At 56.6% G+C, this 12,377-nt stretch overlaps 1 protein-coding gene across 1 annotated transcript in view; it reads right to left on the bottom strand.

The window, feature by feature from the left end:
- Window positions 1–12,377, bottom strand: part of LOC133356694 (contactin-2-like) — a 250,453-nt gene that overhangs the window by 32,223 nt on the left and 205,853 nt on the right. Inside the window, exons 14-16 of the mRNA XM_061574335.1 lie at window positions 11,891–12,011; window positions 5,885–6,049; window positions 4,955–5,104 (exon numbers count right to left, since the gene is read on the bottom strand). Of these exons, the coding sequence (XP_061430319.1) occupies window positions 4,955–5,104; window positions 5,885–6,049; window positions 11,891–12,011 (436 nt within the window). The remainder of the gene's footprint in view (window positions 1–4,954; window positions 5,105–5,884; window positions 6,050–11,890; window positions 12,012–12,377) is intronic.

Consider the following 12,377-nt stretch of genomic DNA (forward strand, 5'->3'; position numbering starts at 1 on the left):
TGTGGCTGAGTGAGGGGTGTGGCTGATGAGGGTGTGGCTGAGTGAGGGGTGTGGCTGGGTGAGGGGTGAGTGAGGGGTGTGGCTGGGTGAGGGGTGTGGCTGGGTGAGGGGTGTGGCCGGGTGAGGGGTGTGGCTGGTGATGGTTAGTGAGGGGTGTGGCTGGGTGAGGGGTGTGGCTGGGTGAGGGGTGTGGCTGGGTGAGGGGGGTGCTGAGTGAGGGGTGTGGCTGGGTGAGGGTGTGGCTGGTGAGGGGTGAGTGAGGGGTGGCTGGGTGAGGGGTGTGGCTGGGTGAAGGGTGTGGCTGAGTGAGGGGTGTGGCTGGTGAGGGGTGTGGCTGGGTGAGGGGTGAGTGAGTGTGGCTGAGTGAGGGGTGTGGCTGGGTGAGGGGTGTGGCTGGTGAGGGGTGTGGCTGAGTGAGGGTGTGGCTGGGTGAGGGGTGTGGCCGAGTGAGGGTGTGGCTGGTGAGGGGTGTGGCTGGTGAGGGGTGAGTGAGGTGTGGCTGGGTGAGGGGTGTGGCTGGGTGAGGGGTGTGGCTGGATGAGGGTGTGGCTGGGTGAGGGTGAGTGAGGGTGTGGCTGGGTGAGGGGTGTGGCTGGGTGAGGGTGCTGGGTGAGGGTGAGTGAGGGGTGTGGCTGGGTGAGGGGTGTGGCTGGGTGAAGGGTGTGCTGAGTGAGGGGTGTGGCTGGTTGAGGGGTGTGGCTGAGGGGTGTGGCTGAGTGAGGGGTGTGGCTGGGTGAGGGGTGTGGCCGAGTGAGGGGTGTGGCTGGGTGAGGGGCGGCTGGGTGAGGGGTGAGTGAGGGGTGTGCTGGTGAGGGGTGTGGCTGAGTGAGGGGTGTGGCTGGGTGAGGGGTGTGGCTGGGTGAGGGGTGTGGCTGGGTGAGGTGTGGCTGGGTGGGTGAATGAGGGGTGTGGCTGGGCGAGGGGTGTGGCTGGGTGCGGGGTGTGGCTGAGTGAGGGGTGTGCTGGTGGGGGTGGCTGGGTGAAGGGGTGGCTGGGTGAGGGGTGTGGCTGGGTGAGGGTGAGTGAGGGTGTGGCTGGGTTAGGGGTGTGGCTGAGTGCGGGGTGTGGCTGAGTGAGGGTGTGGCTGGGTGAGGGTTGCTGGTGAGGGTGAGTGAGGGGTGTGGCTGAGTGAGGTGTGGCTGAGTGAGGGGTGTGGCTGGGTGAGGGGTGTGGCTGGGTGAGGGGTGTGGCTGGGTGAAGGGTGTGGCTGGGTGATGGGTGAGTGAGGGTGTGGCTGGGTGAGGGGTGTGGCTGAGTGAGGGGTGTGGCTGGGTGGGGTGTGGCTGGGTGAGGGGTGTGGCTGAGTGAGGGGTGTGGCTGGGTGAGGGGTGTGCCGCGTGAGGGGTGTGGCTGGGTGAGGGGTGTGGCTGAGTGAGGGGTGAGTGAGGGGTGTGGCTGGGTGAGGGGTGTGGCTGGGTTAGGGGTGTGGCTGGATGAGGGGGTGGCTGGGTGAGGGGTGAGTGAGGGGTGTGGCTGGGTGAGGGGTGTGGCTGGGTGAGGGGTGAGTGAGGGGTGGGGCTGAGTGAGGGGTGTGGCTGAATGAGGGGTGTGGCTGGGTGAGGGGTGTGGCTGAGTGAGGGGTGGCTGGGTGAGGGGTGAGTGAGGGGTGTGGCTGAGTGAGGGGTGTGGCTGGGTGAGTGAGGGGTGTTGGCTGAGTGAGGGTGTGGCTGGGTGAGGTGGGTGTAGGGGTGGGCTGGGTGAGGGTGTGGCTGGGTGCGGGGTGTGGCTGAGTGAGGGGTGTGGCTGAGTGAGGGGTGTGGCTGAGTGAGGGGTGTGGCTGGGTGAGGGGTGATGAGGGGTGTGGCTGGGTGAGGGGGTGTGGCTGGGTGAGGGGTTGGCCGGTGAGGGGTGTGGCTGGGTGATGGGTTAGTGAGGGGTGTGGCTGGGTGAGGGGTGTGGCTGGGTGAGGGGTGTGGCTGGGTGAGGGGTGTGGCTGAGTGAGGGGTGGCTGGGTGAGGGGTGTGGCTGGGTGAGGGGTGAGTGAGGGGTGTGGCTGGGTGAGGGGTGTGGCTGGGTGAAGGGTTGTGGCTGAGTGAGGGGTGTGCTGTTGAGGGTGTTCTGGGTGAGGGGTGAGTGAGGGTGTGGCTGAGTGAGGTGTGGCTGGGTGAGGGGTGTGGCTGGGTGAGGGGTGTGGCTGAGTGAGGGTGTGGCTGGGTGAGGGGTGTGGCGAGTGAGGGGTGGCTGGGTGAGGGGTGTGGCTGGGTGAGGGTGAGTGAGGGGTGTGGCTGGGTGAGGGGTGTGGCTGGGTGAGGGGTGTGGCTGGATGAGGGGTGTGGCTGGGTGAGGGTGAGTGAGGGGTGTGGCTGGGTGAGGGGTGTGGCTGGGTGAGGGGTGGCTGGGTGAGGGGTGAGTGAGGGGTGTGGCTGGGTGAGGGTGTGGCTGGTGAAGGGTGTGGCTGAGTGAGGGTGTGGCTGTTGAGGGGTGTGGCTGGGTGAGGGGTGTGGCTGAGTGAGGGGTGTGGCTGGGTGAGGGGTGTGTGCCGAGTAGGGGTTGGTGGCTGGGTGAGGGGTGCGGCTGGGTGAGGGGTGAGTGAGGGGTGTGGCTGGGTGAGGGGTTGTGGCTGAGTGAGGGGTGTGGCTGGGTGCAGGGGTGTGGCTGGGTGAGGGGGTGTGGCTGGGTGGAGGGGTGTGGCTGGGTGAGGGGTGAATGAGGGGTGTGGCTGGGCGAGGGGTGTGGCTGGGTGCGGGGGTGTGGCTGAGTGAGGGTGTGGCTGGGTGAGGGGTGTAGCTGGGTGAAGGGTGTGGCTGGGTGAGGGGTGTGGCTGGGTGAGGGTGAGTGAGGGGTGTGGCTGGGTGAGGGGTGTGGCTGAGTGCGGGTGTGGCTGAGTGAGGGGTGTGGCTGGGTGAGGGGTGTTGGCTGGGTGAGGGGTGAGTGAGGGGTGTGGCTGAGTGAGGGGTGTGCTGAGTGAGGGGTGTGGCTGGGTGAGGGGTGTGGCTGGGTGAGGGGTGTGGCTGGGTGAGGGGTGAGTGAGGGGTGTGGCTGGGTGAGGGGTGTGGCTGGGTGCGGGGTGTGGCCGGGTGAGGGGTGTGGCTGGGTGAGGGGTGTGGCTGAGTGAGGGGTGTGGCTGGGTGAGGGGTGAGTGAGGGGTGTGGCTGGGTGAGGGGTGTGGCTGGGTGAGGGGTGTGGCTGAGTGAGGGGTGTGGCTGGGTGAGGGGAGTGGCTGGGTGAGGGGAGTGGCTGGGTGAGGGGTGTGGCTGGTTGAGGGGTGTGGCTGGTTGAGGGGGTGGCTGGTTGAGGGGTGTGGCTGGGTGAGGGGAGTGGCTGGGTGAGGGGTGTGGCTGAGTGAGGGGTGTGGCTGGGTGAGGGGTGTGGCTGGGTGAGGGGTGTGGCTGGGTGAGGGGTGTGGCTGGGTGAGGGGTGTCGCTGAGAGAGGGGTGTGGCTGAGTGAGGGGTGTGGCTGGGTGAGGGGTGAGTGAGGGGTGTGGCTGGGTGAGGGGTGTGGCTGAGTGAGGGGGGAGTGAGGGGTGTGGCTGAGTGAGGGGTGTGGCTGAGTGAGGGGTGTGGCGGGGTGAGGGGTGTGGCTGGGTGAGGGTGTGGCTGGGTGAGGGGTGTGGCTGGGTGAGGGGTGTGGCTGAGTGAGGGGTGTGGCTGGGTGAGGGGTGTGGCTGGGTGAGGGGTGTGGCCGGGTGAGGGGTGAGTGAGGGGTGTGGCTGGGTGAGGGGTGTGGCTGGGTGAGGGGTGTGGCTGGGTGAGGGGTGTGGCCGGGTGAGGGGTGAGTGAGGGGCGTGGCTGGGTGAGGGGTGTGGCCGGGTGAGGGGTGTGGCTGGGTGAGGGGTGTGGCTAAGTGAGGGGAGACCCCGAGACCCACTGTTGGGGATGCGCTCCACTGGAGCGGACGGTGCCAGGGCAACGTGCGACAAAGAAGGGGAGGAGGATGACGACGATGATGACGACGATGACGACGACGATGATGACGACGATGATGATGATGACGATGATTGGTAACGACTGCTGAATTATGATGGATGACCATGAATGATTGTGATGATGATTGGTTACGTTGGTGATGGAGATGACAAATTAGAATGGATGACTATTATTGTTACCTATTATTATGACTACGCTTGTTAGGAAAGCCTCACTGAGTCCTTTTCATTTGTTTTCCAGTAGGCGGTGATGTTGCTGCGGTGTGTAATCAAAATTGAGCAATTTACCGGAACATTTTCATCATTTGGCCAATAGCAGTTAGATCGCGTGTGTTCTCTTAGCTATGGAAGAAAACCTAGAAAACCTGGAAGAGATCCATGAAGGACATGGGGAGAACATAGGAACTCTACACAGGAAGGCACCTGAGTCGGTAATCAAACTTAGCGGCTCTTGCTGTAAGGCACAATGCACAAGTGTTAGCAGTGCTGCCCAAATTACGTTCATGTTTGATGACAATTGGAGATGGGGACGATGGAAAAGTGAGTTGATGGCAATGGATGTTGGTGACTGTTGGAAGTGATGATGATGGTGGCGATGATGATGGTGATGATGAGATTCACGGTAACTACAATAATGGGAGTGGTAACGTGAAAAGGAGAGATATACTAAGAGAGAGATGCAGAGAAACAAGAGGCAGAAATTTCCAGAGACAGGGAGGCAGAGAGACACACGTAATACACAGGGCCACAAAGAGAGACAGAGATAGGCAAAGAGGTACAAAGGGAGGACCCAGAACAGGCACAGATGTCAATGGCCACCGAAGTTTGCATAGCTAGGAACCACACCGAGATCATTAGGTTCATGGTGGAGCATGGTAACCAACACACCTCCGCCGCTTTCCACACATACACACAACGGAGATACATGTTCTACACAACCTAACTCTTACGCTCCGATTATCCACACTCTACTATTAATCACACTATTATCCACACTCTACTATTAATCACACTATTATCCACACTCTACTATTAATCACACTATCATCCACGTTCCATCCACCACGCTCCGTCCACCATGCACCCACCTGCGCCCGGCGTGCGTATGCGCTGCGACGGCTGGCTGGGGTTTCCGCGGCCGCAGGCGTTGTGCGCCACCACTTTGAACTCGTACTCCACCCACGGCTTGAGGTCCCCCACCACGGCGCTCTCCCTGTCCCCCTCGATGTTGCGGGGCTCTGCGAGGGAGCGGCGGCACCGGTGGCGTCAGCGGCCCGCGCCGTGCGATTCAAACGACCGCGGGCCCGGCCGTCCGCGGCTCGCTCCAAGCGTGAGGATCGCGAGATGCGATGGCCGAATTCACCCAAAACGGCCCCAATCTCATCAGATATCGGAAGCTGAAGCGGAGTTAATAGATAATGATTGCTTATTTAGCCAGGAAAGCCACACTGAGGCCAAAGGGTTTTAATCAAGACGGCCCTGCATTGAGATGTTTATCCAATAGCAATTACATTCTGTGTTTTTAGCTATGGGAGGAAACTAGGGCACCCAGAGATGGAGAAGTTACAAACTCCGTGCAAAAATACGCCCGAGTTGGGATCGAACTGGGGTCCTTCTTGCTGCGAGTGTTTGCGCTGCACTAGCCCTGCCGTCCTAGCCTGGACAACGCTTGGACAGGTGACCATCATGCACAAGGTGTTACAGGTTCCGGAGCGATGTGGCGCGCAGTATGGGGCAGTGTAAAATAATGCATTGCGGTGTTGTATCTCCATGCTCCCAGTGTCATTGTACTCTCCGTGCAATCCCACACTGACCAGTGCATCGAAGTACAGTCCAGTCAATCCCCGACACTGCAATCACCCGACACAGTCTACGAGGGTTATCGTGACCCCACGCTACGGACAGACGAACGCATCTGCGCTCCTCGACCTCAGTTTTGGAACGCGTTCGCGATGGCCCGACGGAGCGACCCTGCAAGCCATGGAACGAGCTAGGCCCTGGGGGGGCCCGGCACATACCGGTGCGGGTGGGCACGCAGGCCCTGTTGTTGTAGAGCGGCGAGTGGCACTCCAGCGTGTAGCTGGTGATGGGGCTGTGGTGGTCGGCCCCGTGGCTCCACGTCACCCGCACCGCAGTGGCGTTCACCGACACGGCCTTCACACCTCCCGGGGGCCCCGGCGGGCCTGCGGCACCGACACAGGGGGGCGGTAAGAGGCGCCGGGGTGGTCGGTCTCCGTGTCACGGGAGGCCTGGGTTCAAAGGGTCAAACGCTACCTCTCACAAACGCAAATTATACGACAGGAACATAGAGAAGCATAACGAGACGTAAATAAAGTGACCAAAACACAGGGACACGAAGAGGTCAAATATGGATTACCTAAATGATGTGAACGAGCAATCGAAAGCAATTGGACTCTCAACTTCCAAGCAATAGATCCAGTCCGTGATGGAATGCCGAATAAGAGGGAACAGACGTTGGTCGCAAAAGCAATGCCAACATTTTGTGATGCATTGTGGATAAAAGTTTGTAAATGATACTTGCTCTGATTAACTTCGTTGCCTCAACTCTGAATCTGGCTGCCTTCCATGATCAATACGGAAGGACCTACATTCGTTCAAGTTCATCTTTAAAGCATTTCTCAGGATATGCCACTAGGTGTATCGGGTTCGTTCATATTCGACCGAAGCCTGAGATGTGTCACAAAAATTCCCGAGTTGGCCATTTAGGGAAAGGCGTTTTCGAACATAATGGAGAGGCGTGACATTGACCGCGTCTCTGCGAGCCTCTGTTAGTTGATACGTTGCATTTGGGTGCGAGTGCCAGCCAATGCACAACTCAAAAATCCCCCACGCCTCATTGAGTTGTGGCACCGAATCTGGGCAGCTGCTCAAAGTTTAAACCAGGTCCACCGAGTGTAACGAGGCGATGATCTCCGCCCCGTGACACAATGCCATCGCATTACGTTTGTTTTCTGCACTTTCATTTGGATAAAATCCAGCACCGAGACTTACAATTATCGGCGCTACAATTATCGTTGCCAGGAGAAACGCAATCTCCGCTGCCCTCCCATACTGCTTGGACATCTCAGAAGCAGCCTGCGACATCTCCTTCCATGGACCCATTCTCTACCGCGCGGTGCATCGCCGCTCTGCGAGCGTTTCAAGTGAATTCTTCGTCGTAAAAATGACAGGATGCCTTCAGCACAATTGTGTTCAAATTGGGGTGGGGAAGACGATACCCGAAAATGTTTTGAAGAAAAAAAATAACTCGGGAGGAACGCGTGGCCTTGCCGCGCTTCCTCCGAGCGCAGCCAGGAGGAGGGGCGCGGCGGTGCCCGTTCACCGGGGGACTCTCAAACCCCGGCCGGCTCCCCGGTGAGCTCGGCGAGCGGTGACCGAGCCGGCAGTGATCGCTCGGCACTGCCAGGCCTCGCCGCCGGAGCCCGTGATGGATGCTGCCCCACGGAGAAACACTGTTTTGAGAAACCCAATGAAACATAATGAAATGTAGCCAAATGGAACGCAGCGCGGTCCAGCATGATTCACTGCCTCGCAGGAGGGCTTCGTGCATGTCTCCTCGCAATCAATCATTATAACCCGTTGAGGGGGATTGCCTTCCATTTCACCAACGTTGATGGTACGCAGTCATTGCATTTTATTCACAATGCGGTGTTCTGAGAGGCAATTGAGTCATAGAAAAGGAAGTCGAATGGACACGACGCTTGCGTTGGGGAACCTTATTTGTGAACGTGCCGTTGTCTCCACGCGAGGGAATTTGATGGGATCATCGGCACGGATGCTGACATCACCGATGACGATAAGTGGAGGAAAGGTTAAGAGTGGAGGTGCGATCGGAAGTTGAGGGGTCACTTTCGATGACAAATCGAGGTTGAGGTAAGAGATGCTCAAAGGAAGCAACATGATGAAAGGGCGTACGCTGAAGATTTGTGACTCGAGTTTAGATTATTACAGCGAGGCCACTGCCTCTATGGAGACAGCGGCCTAAAGGGAAGCCTTCAAAAAGATAGGCGGGGTCAGAGGCCACGTGCCATGTGCCAAATTTTAACTGAGACAGAGGATTGGAGGATTGTGGAATGAGTGAAGCGCCAATCAGGTTGTAGAGCTGCACCGTAGATGGCTGGGATGCCTGTGGAGAGGGCCCGAGAGCGACGTGGCAATTGTGGCAGACATTTTTCTAACGAAGGGACCGGTGGTGATTCCTGAGAGATGTGGGTGGTGCAGGTGGAGCAAAGAGGTCAGGGCTAGCAGAGGTGGATAAGGGTGGTGGATAGGTCAACAAGCGGGGGTTGGGGGGCTGCGGTGTGTAATGTGCGTGGCAGGGTGATGGACTGAAAGCAGAGAAGTCAGTGGTGTCGGATGAAGGTGTATGACGGTGAATGTCACGGACAGGGAGGCTGATGAAGGGGGGTAATTGATTGGGATGGTAGGCCCAAGGAAAGTAAGAGATCTTGACTTAAAGCTTTCGTGACTGCAGGAATTCATACTCTTTGGGTCTTTCGGTAAAGTCAGATAGATAGAAAAATAATAAAAAGGAATAGGTGATGGGATCCATCCGCAGGGATGCTGAAATCACCGATGATAAGTGGAGAAAAGGAAAGGTTAAGAGTGGATAAGAAGAGGGTATTGAAGAACAAGAAAGTGGTGGAGGAAAGTGAAGTGATGGCGAGGGTGAACATGAGATGACAGTAGCGGACAATGGTGCAGCAGCGATGGTGCAGCAGCAATGGTGCAGCAGCAATGGTGCAGCAGCAATGGTGCAGCAGCAATGGTGCAGCAGCAATGGTGAATGATGGGGTTGGCAGGGCTCGGCAGTCAGGCAGGAGCGCAGTGAGACCCAGGTTTGGTTGAAGCGTTCCACGACGTCTTCTTTAATGTATCAGGTGGACGGGGTGAATGGCACTCGAGTGCATAACTTGGACTCACCTTGAGTTACATATGTACAGTCGCACTCATCACACACAACGTGCTTGCCACAAATGAACCACAATACCACGCTGATCTCGTCAAGGAGCATAAACCATCATCACGTGAACTCCGGCCATCCTCGCAGCAGCTTTTGGCTGTCCATCGAACAAAGGCAGTCGCTGCATCGCGCGCTTTCAGATGCGCTTCTGCGACTGCCTGGAACACTTTTCCTTCCGATATTAGGAAGCCACTGGAGCTATGCACTTTAAATCATCATCTTGATTGAAAACTCAGTTCTTTAAGACTGCTTTTTGTATTGTTTCTTGTCCTTCCCCACACCTCTGATTAGTGCGGTTGGCTACGTATGGTGCAAAAGAAGTTCAACCTACATACAACATACTAACTACATACAGAATACATCAATGCTTACATAAAAGGGGGTCCTAGTTCAAAAGAAAGGCTGGGGATCACGAACTAAGCTCAACGAGATAGACCTTTATTTCATGCGGTTGGCTAGGAATGTCAAGAGTTTCTCAGTGAACAGCGGGCAGATGGACGGGCCCTTTTTCTGCCACAAGAAATGAGCGCAGATCACTGCCGGCTGACATCAATCAAAAGGACCTTTTAAGATGAAGCCGACAGTAGCGAAGGAAACGTATTCCCTGCGTGTTTATTCATGAGTCATTTGAGCTCTATGAAGAAATAAGGGTGAGGTATTTAAATGTAAATTCCTCTCATTTGAATGACGCTCAATTCACCCCAACACGTGTTCTCCATCTAAAATCCCAGAGCGAAAGATCAAGTCTGTAAAATGGATATAAAAACTGGGTTTTTTTTCTCTGTTCCGTAATTTATATATTTTTTCACTCGACCTGGCTTTACAAGTCTCCATAGCGCATCTGCTCGACTATGATCCACATTTACACAATGGCACATCTCATGAGCATTTCTGTACCCATGCAAGTTGCATGTTATATTTGGCAACTATTCGTGAAGGATAGCTTACCTAGTTAATTCATTTACAGACATTTACATATTCCTAATGTGCCTGTAGCACAGTGCTATTTTCTCACCGTATGTTATTATCATGTTTAACATCGATGGCACCGCTCCCACAACGTGTTCAGAGTCATCTATCATCATCAGCCCTGCTCTATCCACTGCTTAATGAAGGTGTCCTCATGTCATGATCTTGCGATGCCACAATCTGTCTGGCTTCTGACACACGAGCCGATCTCTCCACTACATCTCCGCAACAGTCTTCCTCTCGGATGTGTTGTCCCATTTGGCCTCATCCGTCGGTCACAATCCACTCAAGCGTCATGCGCTGCACGCGCACTAAAGCAGCTGGGAGCAAACTCATGTAAGTTAAAGTTTCCGAAAAAAAAAAAACTGCACAGCTGACCTCGCAAAAAAAGTATGCAGTGGAGGGATTGGCATTGCTTGTCCGTCCAGTTTCATAGGAAGCGGAGCCCTGGTCGAGTATTTGAGGTGAAACGGGAAGTGACTACGGACGGGCACAGCGACAGACGGAATGGACATCGTCGTGAGTGGCCGGATGACTCCGCCACGGCCAGGCAGAAACCGCGTCACCGTTCTCAACTGCTCGTGACTCACCGTGCTGCAGGTTTGTGGTTGGCCCTCTAACACCGGCTGCTCGTGACTCGCTGTGCTGCAGGTTTGTGGTTGGCCCTCTAACACCGGCTGCTCGTGACTCGCCGTGCTGCAGGTTTGTGGTTGGCCCTCTAACACCGGCTGCTCGTGACTCACCGTGCTGCAGGTTTGTGGTTGGCCCTCTAACACCGGCTGCTCGTGACTCGCTGTGCTGCAGGTTTGTGGTTGGCCCTCTAACACCGGCTGCTCGTGACTCACCGTGCTGCAGGTTTGTGGTTGGCCCTCTAACACCGGCTGCTCGTGACTCACTGTGCTGCAGGTTTGTGGTTGGCCCTCTAACACCGGCTGCTCGTGACTCGCCGTGCTGCAGGTTTGTGGTTGGCCCTCTAACACCGGCTGCTCGTGACTCACCGTGCTGCAGGTTTGTGGTTGGCCCTCTAACACCGGCTGCTCGTGACTCACCGTGCTGCAGGTTTGTGGTTAGCCCTCTAACACCGGCTGCTCGTGACTCACCGTGCTGCGGGTTTGTGGTTGGCTCTTTAACACCGGGCCACTCGGCATCAATGATGTTTAAACAAATCCGTAATTTTTCTCCAGTAGCACCCCTTCACTGGACCTCTCACAGCAAAGCGAAATTTAATTCTCATACCTGGAATTTATGCAAAGTAGTGAAGAACCGACTTTTACATGATGCTGTTTATTTTGTTCAATTATTGGGTGACTGGGCTGAGACCATCAACTCACTGCACTTGATAATGAAGATGTGGATACCTGCACAAGGGGACAATACAAGACTCTCCACTATGTGTGGATATGAACTCTACAGCATGGAGCGTGAAACTTCGCACTGCTCCATATGTAAATTTGAAGGCAGTGGGTGGGTGAGTGGGTGAGGGGGTGAGTGAGCAGGTGAGTGAGTGGGTGAGTGAGTGGGTGAGGGGTGAGTGAGCGGGTGAGTGAGTGGGTGAGGGGGTGAGTGAGTGGGTGAGGGGGTGAGTGGGTGAGTGAGTGGGTGAGTGAGCGGGTGAGGGGGTGAGTGAGCGGGTGAGTAGGTGGGTGGGTTGTTGAGGGGGTGAGTGAGTGAACGGGTCGGTGAGTCTGTTGTGACGTGCAGTGTGAAGGATGAACACAGCGTTTATGAGACCACGCAGTCTCGCAGATCAAGTGGCCAACATGGGAAGAGGAGGAGGAATCAATGAAGTGGGTGTATCTGCCATTCACCACCCCTCGGACGAAGCAATCGAATGTCTAAATCACTTACAAATGAACCTCGAACAGCTTCTTGACACTGGCCACTTGACAACCCAGCTTCATCACAGGCAGCTGCCCGGATTTGAAATCAGGAGCAGAGCAATGGCAGCCCAGTGCTCTGACCTCTGGGCCAGACGGCCACCTCAGGCCGCCGATGACACTCATCCCTCGGGGCGGCGCTTGCGTGCGTCGCGAGAGCTCGGAGAGCTCCGTGGCGGGTGCCGTGTGCTCACCCCGAACCACCACGTCGGCTTTGGCGGAAGCGGTATCCACCACGGTCTGGGCCAGGCAGGTGTATGTCCCTTCGTGCAGGAGCTGCACGTCCCTGATCACCAGGTCTCCCACCGTCTCCTTCTGTGCACGCAGCAGGGGGGACATTTACGTTACAAGCTGTCGCCGACGACAGAGGGGTCTCTTGGTAAAAGATAAAGGTGCGGCCCTGCAACTGCTTGTTTGTGACACTGTTGGCAGAACAGCCTCCACTAGAGGGAGCATTAGAATGCAGTGTGTGTGTTCTCCCCCTGTTCTGCGTGAGTTCCCTCTGGGTCCTCTGGTTTCCTTTCATAGCAAAAACACATACAGCGTGACTGGTATTGGCCAAACCTCCCAAATGTTCAAAGAGAACCTGCACATTGCTTAATTGGGATCACGCACAGCAGCAACATCGCCCCCTACTGCAAAACACTTGGCAGGACCCTCATTAAAAAAAGGATTGAAAAT

Source organism: Lethenteron reissneri, chromosome 55 (genome assembly GCF_015708825.2).
Source record: "Lethenteron reissneri isolate LAM-NWPU_2019-01 chromosome 55, ASM1570882v1, whole genome shotgun sequence".
In the NCBI taxonomy this organism is placed as follows: domain Eukaryota; kingdom Metazoa; phylum Chordata; class Hyperoartia; order Petromyzontiformes; family Petromyzontidae; genus Lethenteron; species Lethenteron reissneri.